The sequence below is a fragment of the Dendroctonus ponderosae genome, unplaced genomic scaffold (assembly GCF_020466585.1).
Source record: "Dendroctonus ponderosae isolate FM_Combo_2020 unplaced genomic scaffold, Dpon_F_20191213v2 Dpon_F_20191213_2, whole genome shotgun sequence".
NCBI classification, from domain to species: domain Eukaryota; kingdom Metazoa; phylum Arthropoda; class Insecta; order Coleoptera; family Curculionidae; genus Dendroctonus; species Dendroctonus ponderosae.
This window is the reverse complement of record NW_026018165.1, coordinates 13,388,543-13,414,854: the sequence shown is the minus strand read 5'-3', so window position 1 is coordinate 13,414,854 and position 26,312 is coordinate 13,388,543. Positions and strand designations below refer to the sequence as shown.

Below are 26,312 nucleotides of genomic sequence, written 5' to 3'. Positions count from 1 at the left end.
TTACTCATCGATGGGCAAAATGGGTCGAAAGATAAAATAAACCAACAAAGAGGGACAAAGTTTACAAAAGACTGTCACCAGAACGCAAAGTCCCACTTACACTAACTAGTAGTTTATTCCAATACAATTGCTGCTAAGCGGGTTTTGTTTGCTTGCGGCTGAATTAGAAAAAATGCGTTATTTTGTGATGAATCCCCCCTCATTTCTATTCCAAATTACTCCATAAGTAAGTGGTAGTAATGGCGGTATTACACTACGCACTTTTCCACAGATTTATTGGCCAATGGAATCGGGCTGCGATCGATAAATTGGATACAATAAGTTTAGCAAATTAATAACGAAAATTAGTCCCTTTTTGGAGGCAGTCGCAAAGAATTTGCACTGGGCTCATGTGCTATGATCTACACATTATTGTCAACACAAAACCTCAGAACGAAAGTATATAAATCGATGTTGGTTTAACTGAATTTGATCCAATTTATTGTGAGAACAATATCCAAGTAAGACCGTAATCGGCTGGCTAAGAAGATAACCTTCCATAAATCGTCGTCTGTATTGGTCAATAAATCGAGGAATAGTGCGAATAAAAGTGGCCAAAGTGAAAGTTTCTTTCGGGGATGTGGACGGTCTTTTATGTTTCGGGTTATTTGACTAAAGAATGTAGTTGCTTACCGCTGGGCTCTGTCCTCTGGCGCTTGATCCAGCACGTCCCTTCGCACGGAATTTGGCAATAGCTTGTTCGGCGAGGTCGGCGCGTTCTTCGGCTTCCTCCAGTTCTTGTTGTGCCTTGCGGAATTTAGCCAAGTTGAGAGCGGCGATTTCTTCGGCTTCCTCGATCTGCCTCTTGTAGGTCTTGATCTTCTGTTGGAGTTTGTCGACCAAGTCTTGCATGCGCTCGTGGTTCTTCCTGTCCTCTTCAGCTTGGAAGCTCAGCTCCTTGATGCGGCGTTCAGATTTCCTGAGGTTCTTCTGGGCATCAGCATGTCTCCTCTGTTCTCCGTCGAGTTCGTTTTCGAGTTCCCTCACTCTCTGTTCGAGCTTGGCAATGGCCTTCTTGCCTCCCTTGAGGGCGTTGGCTTCAGCCTCGTCCAGACGCACTTGCAAGTCCTTGATTTGAGTTTCGAGGGCCTTGCGGAGTTTCTCTTGGGTTTGAGCGTGGTCTTGCTCGGCACGGAGTTCGTCAGCTAGACGGGCAGCGTCAACCATGGCTTTCTTGGCCTTTTCTTCGGAGTTCTTGGCCTCGTTCAGGAGCTCATCAAGGTCGGAATGCAATGTCTGGAGTTCGGTTTCCAATTTCCTCTTGGCAGCGGACATGGAAGCATTCTGGGCGGCGAGGTCGTTCAGCTGTTCGTGAGCGTCTCCCAATTCTTGTTCGGCTTGACGGCGAGCGCGGTCGGATTGTTCCAAAAGAGTGCGCGACTCTTCGAGCTCGTTTTGCAGGGCGTTGGCACGACGTTCGGAGATGCCCAATTGCTCGCGAGCTTCGTCACGAGCACGTTGTTCCTCTTCAAGGGCCTGTTGGGTGTCCTTGAGCTGTTGTTGGTAGCGTTTGATGGTCTTTTGGGCCTCGGCGTTAGCCTGCAAACGAATACGTTAACATCTACTGATCAAAACTGGCACAGGATTCCCCGTCTTACCTTGTTAGCGTGGTCCAAAGCAATTTCCAATTCGTTGATGTCGGCTTCCAACTTCTTCTTCATGCGGAGGGCCTCAGCTTTACCCTTGGCTTCGGCTTCCAGGGAGGCTTGCATGGAGTCCAGGGCACGTTGGTGGTTCTTCCTGGTGTTCTCGAACTCTTCCTCTTTCTCCTGGATGCGCCTGTCGATTTCTTGGCGCACCTGGGACAGCTCCAATTGACTTCTCAACACCTTGTTCTCTTCCTGTTCCAAGGCAGCCTCAGCTTCTTCAAGAGCAGCCTGGAGTTCGTCTTTTTCGGCCTCCAAGCGCTTTCTGGCCTTTTCGATTTCGTGGATGTTGCGGCCACCTTCACCGATTTGGTCAAGCAGGTCCTTAACTTCATCAGCGAGGTTCTTGTTTTCGCGACGGACAGCTTCCAACTGTTCCTGGCCTTCTTCGTATGCTCCCTTGAGTCTGAACAATTCGGTGGAATAGTTGCGGCACTCCTTCTGGCTGGCGTCAAGTTCAGCGGCCAAGTCATCGACCTTCAGTTTCCATTCTCCAATGATCTTGTCGAATGCCTTCTGTTTCTTCTCAGCAGCGTTGGCAATTGCGGTGGCACGGTCGACTTCCAGTTGCAAGTCCTCGACTTCAGTGGCCAGACGTTGCTTGGTCTTCTCAAGAGCTACAACCTTCTGGTTGAGGGACTCGATGGTCTCTTCGGCTTCAGCAAGACGGGCTTGCAGCTTCCTCTTGGCTTCCTCCAGTTCTTCAGAGCGGGCGACACCTTCGGATTCGTATTTCTGGCGCCACAGTTGGGATTCAGCGTTGGCCTTGCTGAGCTGGCGTTGGATGTCGGCCTTGGCTTCAGCCTCTTCTTCCACTTGTTCGCGGATGTTGTCCAAGTCGTGTTCCAAGTTGCGGAATTTGCCCAGAAGGGTGGCACGCTCGCGGCTCTCTTCATCGGCCAACCTCTTGGTGTCTTCCAATTGGGTGGTAAGGGAGACCTTGATCTTGCTCAGTTGGGATACCTGGGATTCGGCTTCTTCCAATTGTCTGAGCAGGTCAGAGTTTTCAATTGAGAGCTTCTTCTTGGCGGCGTCGAAGTCGTTCAAGGTGCGGTTGGTTTCATCAAGTTTTCCTTGCACGTCATTGAGTTGCTGTTGCAATTGCTTGGATACCTTTTCAATGGCAGCCTAGACAATAAAACCAACATTATCAAGTGCATGTGAAGCGCATTTAACATAAGCAAAACCATCAGCGTGAAAACAATTGATTAGCTTGCGACTTCAGGGATTAGTTCACGTCACTGTAAAAAACTGGAACGGTTGGTTGAGAAACACAAAAAGCCTCAAGAGCGATTCTTCGTGGTTATGCGCGCCAACAAAAATCAAGAAGTGGTGATCAGTGGCTGTCTAAAGCGACATTAAGTGCCCCTTCAGTACCTTTTCGTTAGCCAAATGGTCGACGGAAGCACGGAGGTCGTTAAGTTCGCCGAAGTATTGAGCCTTTTCTTTCTCAGCCCTAAGGGACAAGACAAAAACAACATGTAACTAAACAGACCATGGAGAACGGACACATTGGGGATATACAACGTCTCAAAAAACCGCTCAACACTCTACAGTGGCTGTACAAGAAGAACGAAATAACTACAATGGATCGGATGCACAAGAGGTAACATTGAGAACCAAACTAGGTTTTCATTATCGATACCTTCTCGCGTCCAACTTGATCCACTGCGCCGCGAGTTTGTTGAAGTTCTTGGTAAATACTGGCGCGGTCTCTTTCTGCCCTAAATTTTCATTGGTTGAGAGACAGTTGCGGAACTTTCAACCAATTGAATGAAATCGCCGTTACTTACTTGGCCTTCAGCTTGTTGAGTTGGTCGATCTGCTCGCCCATTTCGGATACGGCATCGTTGTGCTTCTTGCGCAAGTTAGCCAAAGTACCTTCGTGCTGGATGTTGGATTCTTCCAAGTCACGGCGGAGCTTGGCAAGTTCAGCTTCCCTCTTCTTGTTCAATTCAATTTGAGCAGAAGTGGCGCCACCAGCTTCTTCAAGGCGTTCTCCCAATTCTTCCAGTTCCCTAGCGAGGTCAGCACGTTGTTTTTCAGCTTTAGCACGAGCTTGACGTTCGGCTTCCACTTCTTCTTCGAGTTCTGCAATGTTAAATCACCGATGAGGTTCTGCGTGGGGTTGAATTTGGGGCCGCTTAAACTCACCTTCGATACGGGCCTGGAGTTCCTTGATCTGTTTCTGGGTCTTTCCAACAACGGATTGTTCGTCTTCGAGTTTAGCGGTGAGAGATGAGATTTCCTTGTCCTTGCGTTGAATGGTCTGTTCGAGTTCCTTCTTGTTCCTTTCCAAGTCGGCGACGCCTTCCTGAGTGAGTTTGAGGTCGCCCTCAACCTTCCTCTTGGACTTTTCAACATCACCACGGAGTTTCTTTTCGCGTTCCAGGGAGTCTTCCAATTCGTCCAAGGTCTGTTCCAACTTGGCCTTCACTTTGTTCAAGTGGTTGACCTTGTCTTCGGCAGCCTGGAGTTCTTCGGAGATCTTTTGGTTGTTTTCGCCTCCAACCTTCTTCTCCTTGTTCAGCTTGTTGATGAGCTCGTCCTGGTGGGCGATTTCATCGTTCAAGTTCCTGATTTGATGGTCCTTGGTGGCCTTGTCTTGTTCGGACTTTTGGAGGTTCAACTCGAGATCTTCGATGTCTTTCTTGAAACCGTTGATTTCTTGTTCGAGCTTCTTCTTTTGCTGGGTGAGTTGGTTGCGGGAGTCCTCCTCTTGGCTCAGACGGTCTTGAGTTTCCTGTTAAGTGAGTTGATATTTATTTTGTGTGGTCAGTACAGCCAGGTATGTGTCTTTTAATTAAATGCACTTTTATTGGATGGGGTCCAATAAAGTGTTTTTAGGTGGTTTTAATGATTGCTAATCACCAACACGAAGTTTTGAAGAGTTGCCAAGAATTATTAAAAATTTTAGCGTAAATAGCTGATTTATCTAATGAAAGACATCATTGACAGGCTTGCACTAAAATTGTGTTAGCACTAGATTGTTTTTCATTGCGAAATCATCGAATGTGTGCCTCATTTTCCTTCTGGATTAAAATCCGTGTCGACTGTAAATTTATAACGTTCAGCCGAAGGTAAATAAAGCCGCTTACATCGCTAGGCGTTTGATAAATATACAAGGAAAGTATGCAAAGTCCATCTGAACAAACAATTCCGGAGAAAAAACGTCTAAATATAAAAATTAGTGTGTCTGGATTTTGTTTACATGGGAGAAATGCGTTGATCTCGCAACTGGATTTTTTATGGGAAACAATGTACTTACTTGTAATTGAGCCTCAAGATCGCTCTTCTGGGCCTGCAATTTGTTGGCTCTCTCTTGGGTCTCGGAAAGGCTTCCCTTCTCGCCCTCAAGAGTGCTCAACAGATCGGTCTTCTCAGTCAGGAGTTTGGCATACAAGGTTTCCAACTCCTTCTTGGCCTTAGCCTCACGCTCGTAAGCTTCCTGGGCTTTAGCAGCCTTCTCTTCCAGTTTCTGCAAAGAAGATTCGCTATCGAGTATTTGTCTTTCCAGTGCAACGATTCGTGGATCGATTTCAGGGGATGATCGAGATTTTTTCGTCGGTTCGTTTTGAGCAGCCGTTACATCAACAGGGGATGTTTCGAGAGTGGAATCACTTTGAGGCACGGCCTCCTCCAATTGAACGAGATCCGCGGTTTTACTATCACTGATATCGCTCGATTTCGATTCCCTCGGTTTCTTTGACTTTTTGTGCGGCTTTGCTTCAGATTCGGGGTTTTCTTGCAAATGCTTTTCGTTAACGGCAACGGACGCCATCGTGTCGAATTAGAGTTACTGAAATCGGGCAATCGGAGCCAAAGTGGACTCAGTCCAAGTACCGATCGAAAGGAGAAGCTGAGGAGAGATCGCGGAGCGTCTGAAGACTGAGCGGCTAATGCGCAACATGCACACTCTTATGGCAAGTCATCATTAGCCACGCCCACGATCTAGATGAAAGATTATGAAAATATGCGATATGACCGACATAGTTGACAGAAATAGAAGGTAGGGGGCGATCAATTTTAAATATAGGATTTAATATAGGACAGGTGATTTAATAGCGCCCGTAAAAATCCTGTTTAAAATAGCGTAAACACTTCGATACTCGATCAAGGATCTGGAAAAGTATTTTTCGTGTTTGCGCTAAGTGCGCGAATGAAAATCCGAGATATTTTCGGATCTGGCCATCGCCAGCCAACCAAAGGCACATTGGCTTTGCTGGATTAAATTTTCTGGCAAGAGTCAATTTATTTTCCTAAATTACCCAATTTAATTAAACCTCTGTGACATTTGCAAATAATGTTGAAAAAGCATCACTGTTGCCGAATACAAAGCTCAGTTTTCATTATCGTTTACTTTCCAATGTGCGTTTAGTGCCGAGCAGGATTCATATTACGAAAAATGCCAAGCAGAATTTTCATAGCAAAACTTCATTTAAACTTCGCAACTATTCTTAGTCATGTGGATGTGGAAAACAGTTATTCATGTATTTGTGACTACCAAAATGCGTCAGCGCAAACAAATATGCATGAAACATGGTTGAGTAAACTCGAAACGACTTTCACATTTTTATTTTGGGATCTTTAATCCTCAGTGAGAAAAAGTATCGGGTAACTTGAGTGTTACATATTAAAGCTGATCGTAAAAGAAAATGATTTATTTTAAAAATAGTTTAAATTTCGACCACTAAAAACGATTTTTTGACGAGGAAAAGTTTGTGTGCTAATTTGTTGCCTACATTTAATTGGAAATTCTTGAGGAAGGTGTTCAAAAACGCTTTGTTTCATAACAGTTTTCAAAGTTTAAGAGAATGATTTTAAACTGAACATGTTCTTTATCGCATTTTCCATGGAGAAATTCTCTGAAAAAACGGCGAAAAAGGCTAAAAATGAAGAAAGGAAATTTCAAATAAATTAAGCAGAATAATTTCGAAAGATTATATAATTTTTCCATAACCCATCAGAGTATGACTCTCATTTGCTTATGGGAATATTTGAAGCTTTTTTATGAGATTATATTTTTAACGACCGTTCAATTCACATAAAACCAAAACTGATGTAGGCTGCTCAAACAGGCATAAACCCGTTCATGTTTCAAAAACTTCACTTTAGATCAACAAATTTCGCGAGAATCTGGAGTTGTGGTGCCTAGACAAAGCAAATTTGAAAAGCTTTTCAAAATTAAAGAAAAAATTCGAAAATCATAAGTTTTTGACTTTTTCAATTTTTTTTCCGAATTTAATGCTGAAAATCTGTTGATAAAACTCGATCAGGTCCAAAAACAGTATCCGTAAATTGACATTTATACTGGGTGTCCAAAAAGTCGGGAAAGAGTTCACAGAAAGTTTTCGCTGATAATAATTCAGCTGATAAACTAAGTAAAAGGAAGTTACTTAATTCATCATCTGTACTTCAGTAAGTACACGTAAGATAAGCATAAGTACAGTAAGCGTTTATAAACGCTGCATTTGCAGTGCTAAGAAATGATAATTTTAAAACAAAAGCAATTCAACTTTTGTTCGTACGAGAGTCGTTTAAATATTGAGCAAATAAATTAATTTAGTTAAATTATTATAACTAATTTTTTAATACGCAATTCGTCCAGACTCAATCAAGATGAAGAACAGAATATCCGGAAAATCAAGAACACGGAACTGTTACTTGAAACACTTTTTCGTTAATTGAATGCTAGAAATCTTTAAATGCGGAAAAACTCGTATGGAAAATTTCACGTTCTTGTAATAAACGGCGAAAACTTTCGTTAACATTTTCAAAATTTAGTTCAGCAAATTTTCAATTAACAGTTACATTGGCGTTTTTAAAGTTCAATTCAGCTATAAAATCACTAAGAGTTGTAATACGTTTTGATTCATTTACAAGCCATCATCAAGTAAACTTCATAAACAGCCTCAAAACGTGATTAAGGAATGAAAGCAAAATTACTTTGTTTAAAAGGTTTCCCAATTGAATGTTTAAATACTTTTTTGATTAAAAGCGTATTTTGGTTCAATGGTGGTTAGTAGATTATTCAAAAGGGAAGAAGAAATCGTTTGGATTTGGAAATTTGGATTTTTGTTTTACTATTAGGAAACTCAGAAAAATTTAGTGAGTAAAATTTAAAAAATAAGTTGGAAAATGCTTATAGTAAAAAGATATTTTGCGTTTAAACGATAAATATTTTCCTTTGCTAGATTATTGAGCTATAAGTGGAAGAACTAATCAAAAATGTTCCAGATTTTCAATTTTTAAAGTTGCAAACCTTGTCGAACAAGCTTTGCTTCAAAACCCTATTTCTAGTAGTTTCTAGCGCATACTGGCAACATGAACCATTAATTACCCCATCAAAATGAACGATTTTCCCAAAAAAATGTTTCGCATATTTTTCCCCCGCCTTTGTGAACACCCAGGATTTACGAAAAGTGCAAAAGTAAAACTTACAGCGATCTCATCCTCGATGCGGGTGACGTTGAGGAGAGGCCTGACCTTCTGCCACAGTTTGTACCAGGGCCAGGTCCTCAACTTGAGGTACTTCCTCAAGTTCCTCTGGCACACTTGGAGGGCCAAACGTTGCTCTTGCAGCCTCTTAAACTCTTTCCTGGACAGATAACCTCTGACCCAGGATTGCATCCAGGTGACGATTTTGCCCAAACGTTCATCACGCAATTCTTCCATCTGACCCAAAACACCAGCACGGAAGAATACCTGCATTGGTTGAACAGTGTTTGATTAGTTTCGGGCATTTTTCTCGTGAAGAGCTGAACAGCGTACATAGAGGAATTAGATGTTTTAGAGCCGTTGTTACGAGAGTACGTGATTTAGCTACTGGCTCAAGTGGTCAGTAAAAATTTGAAATAGTCTATCCAAAAAAAAATCAATTGCGAAAAAACTCAAGTAAAATCGTGAGCACAAAGCCAGGGTTTAAGCGATTAATTTTTAAGCGATAGCTGTAGCTGAGTGTTGAGAAGCAATTCGTTGAAGTATCCAGGGCAGTACCTTGGTTTTACCCATCCGAAATTGCTCTTTCTCTAAAGCTATGGCGTCCAAAATAATTTCGGCGGCTTTTTCAGGAGTGGTGCTGGCCTTGATCGAACTTGGTGCCAGAATTTTGTATCTGATCACGCAAGAGGATCAAGATTAATAACACATGAAGGACACAGAAAACATTTAGTTACCCTACTCGCTCCAGGAGCGGAGGAGGGAGTCAATGCATTCCTCTTTCCAGTCGTCTTAGGTGCAACATAAGAGAAATACATTGACCCAAATGAGAAACACTCAAACAAAGAGCATAGCATGTCTTCATTGCTATGTAGTGGTTGGGAATGTACAAGAGGACCACACATAAAACTGTAGCCGGTTAAGGCTGCTACAGATCACACAAAAGGTTCAAAGTAACAAACAATAAACACTGGACGAGACCTTAGTGTGACCAAGACGGTACAATTCACTGTCAAGACCGGTAGCTTGCAAAATGATATCAGCGCATTTTTTCGTGTCGGGTTCCTTGGACGCTCCAGAGGGGTTCAAGATTTTGTAACTAGAGAGCAAAAATTAACAGTTACACATTTGACAAAAACGAAACAAACGGGGAATAATTCATGGTACATGGGGCTGCAAATCTAACGAGACAGTGCGACTTGAGACAAGGACAAGACAGTCTTGCCTTGGTGTGTCCAACTCGGTAGCTGTCGGGGTCTAAGCCAATTTCCTCCAGACATTTCCTAGCCGCTTCCTTAGCTTCCTTCTCAGCTGCCATGGTGGCTGGCGCTAAGATCATGTAGCTAGACGATAGTAAATATGTTCAGTGATCAGTTCAGCCACCTGCTTGGAAATATTGGGGAAGGGCGAGCTTAGCGTGAAGGAACTTACCGAAGTTTGAAGTCAGGGTAGACCATCCTGTTGGGGAAACCTTTTCTGCAGATACGGATACCTTCAAGTACACCGTTACAGGTCAGCTGGTGCATAACCAAGTGGGAGTCAATGAGACCAGGCTGTTTCAATTCGTTGGGGATGATGCAACGGACGAAATGAGGCTGGGTGGCTCTCAAGGTGGACATCAGGTTGTTCAATTGTTCCTATGCGAAAGCATAACCAGTCAAAACAAGGAATTTCAGCAGATAACGAAGTTCGTTTGGAGCGCTTCAGTTCTAGATCTGCTGAGCGTTTGTGTTAGAGCAGATCTAGATCTGGACTCATTGACTCAATTCGCTCCAAGTAAACTTGTTTTTGTTCGGTGTTAGAACAGAGATGTTATTGTGTAAGTCTTCAAATGGCACACTTGTTTGCTAAAGCCTTAGCTTCATTTGGAGAATTAGATTAGAAGAAAACAACCCAGTGTTAATTAACATTGATGAGGCCATATTTGTATAGTAAATGGTCGATTTGACGAAACCTTGGATTCTGATCGATTCAGAATTAAAAAGTTAGTATGTGCCGAAACATGTAGATTAATAAATCGGATACTCTCAAGGGTGTATGGAGCATCAGTTGTTTAGGTGGTTGTTACCAAAATTCAACATCAAAACGAAACGTATCCAGTACGTTCTAGGGTGAAATTTGCAGTAAGTGCATGTTGGTGTTGGTGAGGGTTGCCGTAATTTTGGTGTAGACAACCCATTATGAACACACAAGATATGAACTGTTCCTTTGAGTATTCTGTACGGAACTAAACATGTAAAGGATCGTTTTTTTGAGGGAGATAAAACTTCTATTATGTACCTTGTAGGCGGAAGATACAGTCGCGAAACCACCACCCTTCTTTCCACGGCCTCCTATAAAACATGCAGAAATTTAAAGCAATTATTAAAACAGTGGTGGGAGGAATACGTTTGCTCGAGAAATAAAAAATTAATTCACTAGCAAATGTACGGGGGGTAAATGAAGAGAGCTAGCAGCACTTTGAGGAACTTTTCAGGTATTAATGGGTAATAGCTCTGAGCTCAGCGAATCGTGCGAGTTTTTCAGAGTAGTTACCCTGTACATAGCTGATACAGTCTGGAAAGCAGAACCCTTGGTTCTCTTGGCACCTGTGACAGATTCGGTAATTTTATGAAAAATCCGATGGAAGATTCGAGAAAAATTGTGATGCGACACGGAAAAAAATGTTACCTTTGGCCTCGGCTCCACCGGACTGTCCGGGATGGTCAGAGAAGATTTCGCACAACAGCTTGTTGGTACCCTTCTTGAAAAGATCGACAACGGTGTCGTTCAAGGGATCCTTGTTCTTTTCCAACCAACCGGTGATGTTGTATGGGACCTAAACGATAAAAGTGAATATTTAGACCTGGAACTGGAAGCCTAGAGGAGAATAGAAGACGTACATTACCAGCGTAGTGACCAAGGGTGAAGTGGGCAGCTTGCTGGCCGGGCTTTGGTGGTTTGGGCTTCTGGTAGTTGGGAGATTTGCCCAAATGGTTGGTGTTCAACTTTTCAACGAAGGTTTGATCGGTAGCTTTGGGGAACATAGATTCTTCTTCAAGGATGGACAAGATACCCATAGGCTAGATTTTTCAAATGCTTCAATTAGAACATTGCCAAGCGGATCGGTCGTAAAAAAGCAAAACTATCGTAGTTTTTTTGTGAAGAACTTCATAGAATGAGGATCCACGTTCTACGATAGTTTGCAGAGTTGGAAAACAGCGAAAATTACAGTAATTGTTACAATACCTTTTCGAAGCAGCTGAGAACTCACTGTGCATATACTAGCTTTACATTGGAGATTTCAATTTCTACGTGAGGTCTAGGAGATATTAGCCATAAATTATGCGGTAGATTTTTAGAGGTAGAGGGAAGAAATGGGTCTTTTGTGAGTTTTTGCATTTGAATCTACGCAATTGAATTTGAAAATGTGACGGAAATTGAACAAATTTTTAACGATAATTGTCATAAAATCGCTTTTATAATGCTGGAATTTATTGCTTACATATTATTAAGAATTTATAGAAGTTGAAATCGGGAAACTGCTTGAAAAAAATCAGGTAAAAAACGTAAGATCAAAATGAAGAAAAAAACAATTAAATAAGATGAAAGAGTTTTAGAATTTATATATTTTTCATAATTTATTAATGACTTTCATTAACTTATGGAAATCTTTCGAAGTTTTTTTCGGAAATTAATTTTTTAGCTAATCTTGTTTAGATCAAAATAACCCAAAATCGAGGTGAAATGTCCGGACGCCCACTTCACAAGAATATATTTTTCTCTTGTAAAAAACAAAGGAAATGACTTGATTCCAGTGACTCTGAAACAAGGTTAATTAGGAAAAGCTTATCAGAGCAAGTAAAAATTTCAAAATCATAATTTTAAATTAAAATAAGCAATTGAACGTGAAAAAGTCCCAGAAAGTGGACCAATTTTCACCGATAATTATTAAAAAATCGCTTTTAAAATGCCGGAATTTATTGCTCACGCATTATTGAGAATTCGGGATAATTTAATTAATATCGCCCTGATTTTATAAGCCTAAACTAATTTATTTTCTGGCTTTAGGAACTCACGAATCAGTTTATTTTCGAGTTGTCTGAAACCCTGGGGAAAAAACTAAAGCTAAAGCAAATAACGGAGGTTTGAAATTAACTTAGCGAAACGATTTTTTGAAATTAATATTATTTTTTAATAATTTAGCAGAAGATGACTCTATTTACTTATGAAAATCTTTCGATTTTTTTTTTCAAAATTATTCTTTTATGAACCTTGTTCAGGCCAAAATAAACCAAAATTGATGTAAGAAGTGTAAGCGTCCAGAAACCGGTTACAATTCTCGAAAAATTAAATTCAGATAAAGAAATTTGTCTTTTGTAGAAAATCCTTAAACGATGTTAATTAAGAAAATCAGTGAAAAAAAAAAGTGAAAAATTGCAAAATAATAATTTTGGATTAAAACTGCGCAATTGAAGGTGAAAATGTTCAAGAAATTGGAAACATTTTCAACAATAATTGTCAATAAATCGCGTTTATAAAGCTGGAAAAAGGCGCTTAAATGGCAGAATTTGGCTAATGGATGGCCAATCTCAAAAAAATTAAAATATTTTACGATTAAAAGAGACAATTTAAAGATTACACGATCAGTTTTTCTAAAATATATGAAAGTTGCCTTGTAACTATTCTCGCAATTTAAGCAAAAAACCAGCAAACGAAAAATTTGAAAATTTTTCTTGGTGCGCGTACATAATTATTCTGGAAAAAAAAACAAAAAAAAAGCGAAAACAACAAGTTCCTTTAAAAATTAAGGTTTATGGCTGATATACACGGTGGTTGATAAATAATCTGATATTTTTTATCAGAAAACTCGCTGTGTGATCAAAATTGAAATCTGAAGACCGCTATGAGGACAATCGACAAATAATGTATGGCTAATATTTCCAAAGAAAAAATAGGTGTGATCCCAGATCAACAAACACTACAGCGTGTTGGTGAAAACTACAGAAAAAGCTACAGGCTCAAGGTACTTGAGGTGTCCAAAAAAATGGTACCTTTTCGATCAAGTCAATGCAAGCTTGAAGATCCAAACCAAAATCGATAAACTTCCAGGGAACACCCTCGATTTTATATTGTTCTTGTTCCAAAATGAACATATGATGGTTATAAAACTGTTGAAGTTTTTCGTTTGAGTAGTTTATGCACAGTTGATTAAAGCCGTTATACTGAAAACGTTAATTTAAGTCTTGGTTAACACAAGTTCTTCGGGTTAATTGTACGAAACTATTCAAAGTTGTTTGATGATGGATTAGTTACAGTTAATAACTAAGTGTTAGCGGCCAATCAGTGACAGAAGCGTCCAAAGCGGAACTGGTCTCGTGAAGTTCCAGAAACACCCTTCGAGTGTATTCGGTTGTAAGGGCGTTTTTGATGAGTAACTTGGTAATATTCCAGTCTTTGAGATAAAAATGAAGGGGGGGTTATTGTGTGGTTGAAATTCGGGAAAAACTGTAAAGTGCTAAAGAAAAATCAGTGCAAAAAACCGTGAAAGGGAGGTATTTTTTGTGTTATATTTGTTAAGAAAGAGAGAGAAAAAACGGCTGCCTTTTGGATTATATTAATTGAGTTTAATCTTAGGGGCTACACTATGTCTATCGGGAAACCTGTTTAGTTGAGAGGGAGCACTTCGAGTGCCTATTATACCTTCTCAATAAGTTCAATACAGGCAGCCAAGTCCATGCCAAAATCAATGAAAGCCCATTCGATACCCTCACGTTTGTATTCTTCTTGTTCAAGCACAAACATGTGATGATTAAAGAATTGTTGTAACTTTTCATTGGTGAAGTTGATGCAAAGTTGCTCAAAGCTGTTGAACTATACATGTAAACAAACAAACATATAACTACGGGTGCTCAGTAGTGATCTCTTGCCCTGTACAGTGGGTGGAGTCATCTAAGAGACCTATACGCAAATACATTTAAACATTTAGCTACGCGCCGGATGATGATCGAGAACACGCAAAACACGCTGAAATCTTGCAGTAGCCTTAAACCTTGCGGACATTGAGTTGCTTGATGTGCAGCTGTCTCAATTACCTTTTCAATCAACTCAATACAAGCAGCCAAGTCCAGACCAAAGTCAATGAAGGTCCATTCAATACCTTCAATTTTGTACTCTTCTTGTTCAAGTACAAACATGTGATGGTTAAAGAACTGTTGCAACTTTTCATTTGTAAAGTTGATGCAAAGTTGCTCAAAGCTGTTGAACTACACAAGTGAAAAACAAACAAGCATTTAATCTACAGTTCTCATTAGTGATCACAGGCCCTGTACATTGGGTGGAGTCAGCTAAGAGAAAGAGAGAGAGATTTGCACACAACACTCTTAATTCTAGTAACTCTCAACATCAAACAAGTCGATTTGAAGTAAATTGCGCAGAACGTCTTCTGCGTGGGATGGAAATGATAAGAACATTTAAATTTTGTCTGCCGCGAAGTTTTCCAATTACCTTTTCGATCAACTCAATGCAAGCGGCCAAATCCATAGCGAAATCAATGAATACCCAATCAATACCCTCGATTTTGTACTCTTCTTGCTCAAGTACGAACATGTGATGGTTAAAGAATTGTTGCAATTTTTCGTTCGTAAAGTTGATACAGAGCTGTTCAAAGCTGTTAAACTGGGGGAAGAAGTAAAGTGAACACATTGTCTAGATTCTCGACCTGTTACAGTGGTGGAATCTGGAATTTGACTACACAATACATTAACTAGAACACTAAGCAACCGTCGGTTCTTTGTTGGTCGGTGTATCCTGCAAGACCAATCAATCGACTGCGAAGGTACCATCCTGCAGGCCAAACTACTAACGACCCATTCTCGCCCAATTACCTTTTCGATTAACTCAATACACGCAGCTAAATCCATGCCAAAATCTATAAACACCCAATTAATGCCTTCAGTTTTGTATTCCTCTTGCTCCAACACAAACATGTGATGGTTGAAGAATTGCTGCAGTTTCTCATTTGTGAAGTTGATACAGAGTTGCTCAAACCCGTTGAACTACACACATATAAAACACAGTTTAACACAACCACATCCCAGCACGTTCTTCTTTGGGACCAACATGAGAACAGACACTCACAGACGCAGACAAGTTCTAAGCCGCTTTCTCTTTACCTTCTCGATCAACTCAATGCAAGCCGCCAGATCCATACCGAAATCTATGAACACCCAATTTATACCCTCAATTTTGTACTCTTCTTGTTCTAACACGAACATGTGATGATTAAAGAATTGCTGCAGCTTTTCGTTGGTGAAGTTAATGCATAGCTGCTCGAAGCCGTTGTACTGTTAAGGTAAAGTTTCCTATCAGGATTTCAAAATCACTGGAGTTTCGGTGTGTGTGTGTTTTAGGGGGTTCATGCAACCGCTTACCTTAAATGTGCCAAGCTAAAGGACTGGATTATCGCATTTCAAATGCTTGGACAGTTTAGTTTTGTGCTTTTTAGCAAGTTGGAGGCTGATCTTGAAAGGTGAGTTTTCCAACTTTTTCTATGCGTGTGTCGGGCAAACTGTTGCCGATTGGAGTTTAAAGGGGTTTGAAAGTTTTTTTTTTCAATTTTTGTTTCATTCATTCATTTCATTTCAATTTTCAAAATAGAAATACAATCATCTCATTCTGTATATTTTAGGAATTTGAAAAGTGCGTACTTAAGGTTTTCAAATGCACGTCAATTCTTTTGACATTTCATTGCGCTCAGTATATGGTTTAGTGTTCCTTAGGAAGGACTGTGCGCAATCTGCTCCCTTAAAATTTTGGAAAATCTATCGATTTTTGCATTTTTTCGGAAACAATTGTTAATGGCCTTCACGTCTGCACGTTTTCCTTCGACGTTTTGTGCGGTTTTCTCCACCGGTGGAGCGAATGTTAACAGTGAAACCGGATTTTTCAAATTGGGAACTTTTTGACGTCTGCTGTCAGGCTGCGTCGGCCAATTCAATGACGTTGCCAGATCGTTCTGAAAGGACCCACGTTAGACAAGGAAAGCGAGACTCTGTATCGGGAACGAAACGCCTATACAGGGTGATTTAAAATACTGTGACCGACTGCTGCGATTACTGGCATTATTTTAAGGTGAAATATTTTTATAAATGGGGGTCCTTAAGGGCATCGTTTTCCAGAATCCAAGGTGTCAAAGTTTTATTAAAAAACTGACAAATTTATTCATCCATTCGGAGCCGCGTGAGATATTTTAATGAATTTTTGCTGATGTCAATAGCTATGGAGTGGTCCAGTTTCAATTAAATAAAGCATTTTTTGCTCCACAAGTGGTGCATTATTCATAAAGAAAAAAATGGAACGCCATTGATTTATTAAAAAATATATTTTATCCTCTCATTCATCGTTCAATTGCAAACAATAACGCGTTCGTGAGTTTTTCTCATGCAATGAATTTTCCGAGTAAAAAAAATTAAAATCGTATTAATGCATGGCGATCAAGTATTTTTTTCTGGGAAATGATGCGTTGATCGAAAAAGCACTCAAGAATTATTTTTGTTTGCAATTAAAAAATCAATGAGCGGCTAGAATTATTTTTTTTGATAAATCAGTTGCGCAACAATATATTCAAACATTTTTGGAATATTGAAAAAAAATACTCGAAAATGAAGCATTGCACGAAAAAAACTGGAAGACTTTTTTTGTTTGGAATTGAACAGGCAATGATTCTGGTGGACCGAAAATGTTTCACTCTATAGAAACATGCCCACTCGATATCTACTGATATCTGCAAAAACTCATTAAAATATATCTAGCAGTTGTGAATATATTAATAAAATGTCATGTTCCTCAATAAAATACTAACACTCTGTTAGGACCTTCATTTATTAGCTCTATTCATTTTAAAATAGTGCCAACAATCAGCAACTAAAAGTTGTTAGAGAACTTTTGAATCACCCGGTATAATCAAAGAGAGCCTGTGATTTACAGCTTTGTTGAGGCCCGCCGATGCCATCTGAATAAGGAAACAGACAGCTTGAGGGTAAAAAACTTTTATCCTTTGAACGCTTTAAACTCCATAACTCCTTTGCTTGGAACAACTTCAAAAATACAGTGGTTTTTACTGTCCACTAAACTGCCCTGAGCACGAAAGAGTTGTTAATGGCGCAAGCTAACCTTTTCGATCAATTCGATACAAGCGGCCAAGTCCATTCCAAAGTCAATAAAGACCCAAGTGATACCCTCCCGGGTGTATTCTTCCTGCTCCAACACGAACATGTGATGGTTGAAGAACTGTTGCAATTTTTCGTTAGTGAAGTTAATGCAAAGCTGCTCGAAGCCGTTATACTGTGTGGATTATGCAAAAGAAAGTACATTTTTAGCAATGTGCTTGAAGCGCTGGGTGTAGGTGAAATCGTGTCCCATCCATCTATCAGACATTCTAGCACACGTGCTTCCACACCTATTTACATGAGGTCCCACCAAATGCTACCTAGAATAACTGCGGTTGTTTTTACATAAAATTCGTGTGCAGACTATAGTTCCAAATATCAAGTGAGTGAATAATGTTGTGTGAAGTTAAGTGGATCTAGATAGAAAATGGAGCGCAGCAATCAGTTCATGTGGTTGAACGTGAATGAATTGTGAAAAGTAGAATGATTGTTGCGCCTTGAATGTAAACGGTATATGTCAAAAAACTTCCACCATGTACAGGATTAACCAAAGTTTAACCAATAGGGGCAAGTCTTCTTGCTGAAGAACTTTCCGTAACTTACGTCGAAAATTTCAAAACCGGCAATATCCAGTACACCAATGAAGTGCTGTCTCTTTTGCTTGGTGTCCAAAGTTTCGTTACATTTCTTGACCAGGAACTTGAACAGTCTGTCGAACATGGCCTTCGACATGGCGCCCACGGAGTAGGATACTTGGTTGACGTTCCTACCTTGGGTAACGAACTCGTTACCGACCTTGATTCTGGGCTTAACCAGAGCGGTGTAGAGTTGGGTGGTGTCAACTCCCAAGAGTTTGGCAACTCTTTCACCATCCTGCACAGGAAAGTTATATTAGTTTAAAACTCCAGAGGATTTTAACGCGCGGTTGAACTCACCTCAGTACCGTCAGCTTCAGCCTGTTCTTCACGACCTCTTTGCTTGAATTTCATGGTACCCATGTGCATGACAGAGGCGGTGATCTTGTAGATGTCGTTCTTCTCTTCTTGGGTGAAACCAAGAATATCGAAGGCTTGCTACATGGGGAAGATACAGTAAATTAAACGATTTTGCTCGCTGAAAATTGGCACCAAATTGGCACTTCCTGGATCAGTGGGAAAATCCTACTGTTCCGGGAGACTTACCAGTACATGAAGTTATAGAACAAAGCTCTGGAAAAGGAAGCGTTAACGGTCACAAAACTGGTCGGGTAGATGTTAGTGAAAATACGTTTGACCTGACTGGGACAGAACAATTTAACGATAAACAAGAACATGAACGAAAACGATGGACGTTTGGAAACATCTAGAACGACAAAGACGGGCTTTGCGGCTCTACTTACATCTGTCAAACCCATTTCTTCACCATCGTCTACCCCGTTAATCTGGACTTTACCCTGAGAAACGTTGTTATAGTCATAGATATTGTTGGACAAGGAGCACATTTCTGCCAACAGGAAAATTCGTTTAAATGGTTAATTTGAGCGTTTTTCAGGATAATAGATCGCAGTTTCCATGTTGGACCTGCCTGGTTGATGGCAATATAGTATGTCAAGCATTTGTACACAAAATAAAACCCTTCGAACGGAAAAGGCTAAAGATATACTATTTCACCACTCAAAGCTGCAAATAAAAGGAAACATAAAAGGAAAACAAATAGCAGGTCAATCTTCGCAGCGGGCGAATGAGAATAGTTTTTGATTGCTGAAAAAAAATTCTTGACTCAGAGCAGTTCATGTGTTCAATTTGTGCTTGGTCATAGCTTCAATTGTAGCTGGATGAACAATGAATGTTTAGCAAAAATTATTCCCATTTCAAAATGTGTCTCTTGATAGTTGATGTAATGCAGATGTACCAACATCAGAATTGTTCGGTTAGTAGGGGACTTACATCAGTCAAGAGGCATTCCTCATTATCGTCTACAGATGGAATTTTAGTTTTTCCTTGGGAAACGAAGTTGTAATCCAGGATGTTGTTAGATAACAAACACATTTCTAGAAGGAATAATCGGGTTGAGTAAACACAAATATTGAAGTAGATGTTACTTGGCCACTTCTATTCATTAGAAGGGTACAAGTACAGGGTTTGTGTTTCTCTTCGATTTTGGTTGAACGACCGCACCCACACGAGTCTGCTGTTGTCCATTTTTCAGCGAAAAGACTTGAGTGTGACAATTTTGCAAACATTCAAGGAAAACATGGGGAATTCATGTCACCCACTTGTGTACAACCCCCAGTTCGGAGATGTAAAGGAGTATTTTCTCTAACACTGATTTAAACCACACAAGGTGCATTTGAGTTCAGGGTTCGAAGGAGTAGCTCGAATTTCCCAAACTTAATGCCCATTATAGCGGCTGATTTACGAGGTCATTCCATTAAATCAGCCTCATACATACAGGGAATAACACATATAGAGGCTGCGAGATTCAAATCGCGTTTTGCCCGATAAATCCTGTGTCATTTGGCGTGTGTTTGTACCAAACCTGAGGAAAAGCGTCTTTGGCCAATTCGAAAAAAATCGCCAGAATTCGATTTGCAAAGATACTTTTCCTCCCCGTTAGAAAATAGGCGGGGTGATTCCCTCATCCTCTTACATCAGTTAATCTACATTCTTCGTTGTCGTCTACGTTGGGAATTGTGGTTTTGCCCTGGGCGACGAAGTTGTAATCCGATACATTATTGGACAAGAGACACATTTCTAAAGAATACAACAAAACACTTTAGGGGTCGTAGATGCATACGATTTGCGTTGGTGGTGGGATCCTTGCCTCTAAGAGATTTCTGGGGGGCTATAAACATGTACAGTGGGCGAAGGTTCAAAGCTAGTGGACGTTTGCTCGTATTTACAAGGGGTCAAGACTAGGTGTAGAACTTTACAGGGGGAGAAAATCAGAAACGGGGCAGGGTTTTAAGTATGAAAAATACCACCTAGTGGGCGACTAAAACCCACTTACGTCAGTTAAACTACATTCTTCCGCATCATCGATATTGGGAATAGTGAGTTTACCCTGTGATACGAAATAGTAATCCTTAATGTCGTTTGATAAACAGCACATTTCTAGAGAAATTATTACGAATGGATGATTTGCCTGTGGGCGAAATGAAAGTCATTTATGTACCTTTCAATCCGGAAACGGCACCAGACATGATCTGGTAGAAGATGTGGTAAGACCGTTCCAGGGACTGTTGGGAAATGACACGGGCTTTCTCCAGCAGATCTGAGCGAAAACAAACAGTGCATTAAAGAAATATCGCGAAATGATCTAAGTACCACTTACAGGTTTCAATGTCAGCACCAGCCAATTTTCCAGTAGGGCCGAAGTGGATACGGATGAATTTACCCTAGTTGTGAAGGATCAGAGTTAGAATGAAAACTTTACACAGAAGAAACAACAGCAACTTACGAAACGGGAAGAGTTGTCGTTACGCACGGTCTTGGCGTTACCGAAGGCTTCAAGTACGGGGTTAGTTTGCACTACTTGATCTTCAAGGGTACCCTTCTTCTGCTGTTCTTCGGTGGGCTTCTTGGTGGAAGCACCAACGGTGGCGAAGTAGGCAATTACCTTTTTCGTGTTTTCAGTTTTTCCGGCACCAGATTCACCACTGTTGGATAAAAGAGGAGTTTAGCGATTTCGGTCATCTCCAACTCGTCGGGATACTTACGTAATCAACATAGATTGATTTTCGTGGTCTGGAAAGAAAAATGCCGGTTTAGTGAGAAGAATTTTTAGAATTGTGCTCGTGTTACTTACTGGTCAACATGTTAACGTAGGCTCCGTCAGAAATAGCGAAAATATGGGGTGGCACTTCATTACGCCTCTTACCACGGTAGAGTTTTGCACAACGGTTGGTGTATACCGGGTAGCGCTTGTAAGGGTTGATGGCGACGCAGAAAAGACCGGAGTAGGTCTGCAAATGTGCAATAATCGGTAAATTTCTCTGCAGTAAGGAAGAACACCAAAATGCACCCCAGTCTAGCAAACCAGAACCAGTTACGATAAAAGTAGTGGTATCTGGACATACAAAAGTTATTCACTGTTGAATACCTGGATAAAGTCTGAAGTATTTGTGACTAAATCGCAGGTTTGGAGCATTCAAAATCAGAAAATGTTATTTTTTGAGCTTTCGCTCTGGCAAACGAAAAAAATTAACTCCTGCCCTACACATCACGTCTCCACTATCCTATGTTGATATGGGTGTAGAGGCTTTCGGTTAGTGGGGGAACTCAGTTATCTTCCATGGCATTATCCGGACATGTTTTTTGATAGTTTTAACGGATTTTGCCATAAAAAATAACGTTGGAGACTGGTTAACACTGAAAAATCCAAACAACGAAACGTCTTGGTCGGTGTATTGCCGATGTTTCCAAGAAGTCCTGCGGCCGGGCACAATCCTGGACACGCGACGACTTACGTAAATAAGCTTGGCATAATAACGTTGTTTCAAGTTGTGCAATACTGAAGCATCATTCAAATATGTCAAATTGGACATATCCTCGGCTTTTTCGTACTTGGGGGGATTTACTTGGGAGACCAACTCTTTCTTGAAATTCTTTTCCTAGATTTGCGAAGAAAACGCTAATTAATACGGGTACAAGTTCAACTTACGTAAATCAGTTTAGCATAGTAGCGCTGTTTTAAGTTGTACAATACAGCAGCATCGTTTAAATAGGTCAAATCGGCCATATCTTCGACTTTTTCGTATTTGGGCGGATTCACTTGGAAAACTTGATCCTTTTTCACATTTTTCTCCTACACTCAAAACATGCTGATTATTTGAATTCGAACATAACAGATCATTGTGTTGAAACTAGTCCGCTGAAAGAACAAATGGTAATCGTGAAAAGTGATTATTTACCTCTCCTCCGGGAATACCAACGGTGACAAGGTCACCCTTGGTGCCCCTGATTTCACCAAGTATGAATCCCTCTTTTTCGTCCGGGACCCAGCAAGATTTTTTGGCATCGTAGGGCTTGGTCTGGTCTATACGTTTCTGTTCCAAGGAGACGAAGAGGTATGGGGTAGGATCTTCATCCTCTTGGTTCGCTGCTGGCTTTGGCATGTTGGCGGACGGTTACGAAGGGGCTATCGAGACACGTATAAACAGCCCTAGAGCCTTCCTGCAATCAAATTAAACCTTTTAGAGACATTTTCTTCAAAAATGCGGTTATTTTTGTATCAAGAATTCATGCAGATGTTTAGAGTGAGGATACATTTCTTGAGAATACATTTTTGATGCACTTTTGGACATGCCATTAAAACACAGCACTTAAACATGCCAATAAACGCAACATTTTCCATTTCAGGAGGAAGATTGTTGTTATAAAATTTGGATTATTTACAATCGTTTTTCAGGTTTTCTGGGTAAAAGCCATTGGACATTCGGTTGTTTATTGTTGTAATTTTTTTCTATAAACCAACCTGCTGGCGTTTCTACATACAAAGTTTTTTTCAGGTTTTGTACAGCTAAGTTGGCAAAAATATACAGGGTGTTTGGTAAGTCAATGTATGGTTTTGTGACAATTTTGGACATTTTTCCTTGAAGAAGCGCGCGTTTTAGCGACCCACGAACGGGACGAATAAAATTTTGCTTTATTTCAAATGAGAAAATGTCCGTACATACGTATCGGAGGCATCTTAAAGGATGCAGACGCTCGCTCGTAGGTGCGTTTTCTCATTTAAAATAATGCAAATGTTTATTTTCATTCTATCCGGTCATTTGATGCGTACAAAAGCTCTCTGATCTTAACGCAATATACCCAAAATTGTGCTACCTTCCCGAAAACATACACTGAGTTACCAAACCCTCTCCAGATTTTTGCGAATTTTGCTAATTTGAAATTATTTCACGCGACTATTCAACGCGAGCTCCAACAATTGGTATTGGAGGTTCCCAAGAAAACATTCGGAAGCTTTCCGCTTTTCCAGTTTGCGTGCAACTATTTTTTTGCTTAACTATTGCAGATCGGTTGCAAGACATCTTAGTCAAAATTGCCCGAATTCGAAAATTTATAAAAATCTCTGATTATGAAAAGAAGCGGAAACTTTTACTGGTTACAAAACTAATATTTGCGCTTGCAAAGCAAAATTTATGAAGGTTCCAGCGTTTCTATTTTAGATGCAATAATTTTTGCAAAATTTGGTGCAGGCTATCTTAGTCAAAATTGTTCAAGTTCAAAAATGTATAAAAAAATCCCAGATTATGCACAGATACCAAAACTTTTACATGTTATGAAACCGATACTTGAGCTTCAAATTCGATAATTCAGAAAGTTCTAGCTTTTACATTTTGAGCGAAATTATTTTTTTAAGAAACCGTTGCAGATCTGATGTAACAGCTTAGTCAACATTGCTCAGGTGTGAAAATTTGCAAAAAAATCCCTGACAATGCACCGAAACCGAAACTTGGTATAGAACTAATAGTACTTCCACAACAAAAATCGTAAAAATTCAACAGTTTTTATTTTGGGTGCAATAATTTCTTTATGAATCAGTTGGAGATCTGAAGGCAAGCCATTTTAGTCAAAATTGCGCAATTTCGAATAGTTGCAAAAAATCCCTAATTAAGCATAGAAACCCAAACTTTTACGCGTTTTAGTACCGATTTTTGTGCTTCCACAAAAATTCCTGATAATGCACAGCACCCGAAACTTTTACGTGTTATTAAACCGATATTTGGGCCTCCACAGGAAAAATTAGGAAGGTTTTAGCGTTTTTTGCATATCGAAAATTAAGCGCTTTTGATGGTATATCAAAAAATAATTACTTGTGTTAAAACATCCTGCAATATATCGACTTTCTGGTAGCATTGAAAACAACCGGTAGAAGTATCATGTTTCATAATAATTCTATAATTATTCTGCCGTCGATGCGTGTATACGCAAGTGTTGTAGGCGTCAATCACTGAGAAATTTTAACTGTTTACTGGTCCTTGAGCTTAGTTTGCTTTTCTATCATAACTACTTCCTTGCTGCGACTATATTTTCCAAATTTGCCTATTCTTTGCCTTAAAAGGCTGCCGGGCTGTTTATTTAAACTCACTGTATATCCATTACAAGTACACGAATAATATACAAACTACTTCGGCCCGATTGGAATCAAGCAGCAGATGTAATGTGAGCAATTACCTGCACACTATCAAATTAAATTTAGCTGCAGATCCGGAGAAGCTGGTCTGATTTGAAAGTGAAAATTCCTTCGATAAATAGATTGTGAGTGTGTTTGCGTCGAAAGAGTCTGCAACCGGATTTTGGCTATCAACAACGCCTCAATCTGGCAAGTAGATTGGATAATGGCTATTTTTACTGGAGCCTATTTTTAGATGAATATCCTGGTTGCATGACAGAGAAAAATTATTCGGTTCTTAGCTGCTGCCACTTCTAAAGTTTCAATATCATTTGTCTATAAACCTTGCAGCCTGGAAGCGTTTGTTATTCATTCATATTCAAGCATATTCCATTCACTTTGGTTGTTTCCTCGATTAATTGCTTTTTTATTTGCGTGTTTTAAACAATACTTAAAAATAACTTTTTGCTAATGCAAGATCAATTAAATAAAACTCGGATGAAATTGGAAAATGTTGCAACTGATGAAGGCGCGCCTGGACAGAGGAAGCCGAAGACGGTGTTTCAACAAATTATTTTTAAACATTTCCTCATGTAAAACTCGCAAATACTAAGCGATGGCGAAAAAAACTAAAGTGATTGGAATTTTAATTGATTTAATTTGGAAGAATCGATTGAATGTAGATCAAGCATCAAATCGGATCAATTCGCTTAATGTGTTTTCGATAGGCCGCGCCGTTCAAGAATACGAATCTGAGCAGTAAAAATAGCATCAGAACCCACGTCATCCATGTAAGGTGTGAGATGAGCATCGAAAAAATCCAAGATGGCTTCGACGCTAAACACATTCCACTGTTTCGTACTTCAATTGTTCTATTCGTGGTCGGACCAATGCTGGCCGTCTATTTCTAGAACTGCTATTGCGTAATTGTTTTTTTGGAGCGTGAAGTTGAGAAATTTTTCGGATTACGAAGTTTCGCGTACAATGTGGGATTAATTTTTTGGCACCGACCTGCTACAGCATGGATCAATTTCATTCATGCATTTTGGACACGTGAATTGGCACATAATTGCGATGTTTAGGCGAGGTTTTTTTTCTACTCAAAAATACTTAAATTATGTAATTTGTATGTAGAAGGCCAACAAGCAAGGATGAATATCGGCTAATAATTCTAATTCATTAATTAAGCTCAGGCAAAGTTGATTGATTCATTCACTCATTGCGTCATACACCCAATGATACGTAACCGTTCAGTTTGACATGTGTCAATGTGTCATACTAGCTGGTAATTTTGACATTTCCTAGATAGAACAGTTGAAGAAATGACAATTGCTGACGTTATCCAGCCAACTCAACACTGTCTTGATTCGAATTTGATGGAAATTTTTTTCTTATTAGACAATTGATGGTTGTTACATCAGAAGCCTAAATGAACATGTTTGACAATTTTTTAAAAGCTTTTTTGGACAGGATTTTTTTTAAATTGAAACATTAGGAAAACAGTGAAATCGATTCGATTGGTCGATGTCATGCTGCTACCATGCTGATTAAATCTACTCTATCACTGGCCCTCGTTTTGATTTGAGTGTCATTTGCAGACATTAGTAGTGAAAACAAGCCCTAAACTACTGAATCTACATTGGGAATGCATCATCACAGACCACTTGTTTCGAAATAATCCAAATAATGCACATATATCACAATCGTGGCTGCTAGTATGACACTGTCAAATGCTCACTGAATTCACTGATCACAATTGAATGGCGATGGTACAGTCCTTCAAATCACACCCTTAATGCGCTGTATATATATCTATATATATGTGTGTGTTAAAAAACACGATGATGCGGACACACTTAACACTTACGTTCGAAAAGGCAGTCTGGACGAGTTTTCGGTGGTTACAAGACATATAAATGTCTGATACTAGATCCTGGAATGT

The 26,312-nt window shown here is 39.9% G+C and overlaps 1 protein-coding gene across 13 annotated transcripts in view; it reads right to left on the bottom strand.

The window, feature by feature from the left end:
• LOC109544441 (myosin heavy chain, muscle) overlaps nucleotides 1–26,312 on the bottom strand; it is a 26,874-nt gene extending 562 nt beyond the window's left edge. The window contains exons 1-24 of one of the 13 annotated variants that reach the window (XM_019914616.2): nucleotides 26,238–26,312; nucleotides 22,164–22,425; nucleotides 21,914–22,057; nucleotides 21,059–21,215; nucleotides 20,970–20,997; nucleotides 20,711–20,909; nucleotides 20,585–20,648; nucleotides 20,426–20,524; nucleotides 19,901–20,004; nucleotides 18,208–18,345; nucleotides 17,876–18,145; nucleotides 13,806–13,976; nucleotides 11,006–11,185; nucleotides 10,794–10,941; nucleotides 10,404–10,456; nucleotides 9,555–9,760; nucleotides 8,682–8,799; nucleotides 8,127–8,390; nucleotides 4,954–5,163; nucleotides 3,840–4,428; nucleotides 3,479–3,776; nucleotides 3,063–3,141; nucleotides 1,638–2,813; nucleotides 673–1,578 (exon numbers count right to left, since the gene is read on the bottom strand). In XM_019914616.2, the coding sequence (XP_019770175.2) occupies nucleotides 673–1,578; nucleotides 1,638–2,813; nucleotides 3,063–3,141; nucleotides 3,479–3,776; nucleotides 3,840–4,428; nucleotides 4,954–5,163; nucleotides 8,127–8,390; nucleotides 8,682–8,799; nucleotides 9,555–9,760; nucleotides 10,404–10,456; nucleotides 10,794–10,941; nucleotides 11,006–11,185; nucleotides 13,806–13,976; nucleotides 17,876–18,145; nucleotides 18,208–18,345; nucleotides 19,901–20,004; nucleotides 20,426–20,524; nucleotides 20,585–20,648; nucleotides 20,711–20,909; nucleotides 20,970–20,997; nucleotides 21,059–21,215; nucleotides 21,914–22,057; nucleotides 22,164–22,367 (5,805 nt within the window). In that variant the 5' untranslated portion in view covers nucleotides 22,368–22,425; nucleotides 26,238–26,312. Of the gene's footprint in view, nucleotides 1–672; nucleotides 1,579–1,637; nucleotides 2,814–3,062; nucleotides 3,142–3,478; nucleotides 3,777–3,839; nucleotides 4,429–4,953; nucleotides 5,164–8,126; nucleotides 8,391–8,681; nucleotides 8,800–9,104; nucleotides 9,223–9,554; nucleotides 9,761–10,403; nucleotides 10,457–10,658; nucleotides 10,712–10,793; nucleotides 10,942–11,005; nucleotides 11,186–13,805; nucleotides 13,977–14,197; nucleotides 14,369–14,609; nucleotides 14,781–14,989; nucleotides 15,161–17,875; nucleotides 18,146–18,207; nucleotides 18,346–19,197; nucleotides 19,302–19,900; nucleotides 20,005–20,425; nucleotides 20,525–20,584; nucleotides 20,649–20,710; nucleotides 20,910–20,969; nucleotides 20,998–21,058; nucleotides 21,216–21,719; nucleotides 21,864–21,913; nucleotides 22,058–22,163; nucleotides 22,426–26,031; nucleotides 26,051–26,237 lie in introns of those variants that run through there. The other 12 variants (XM_019914613.2, XM_019914611.2, XM_048663461.1 and 9 more) reach the window with 12 other exon arrangements.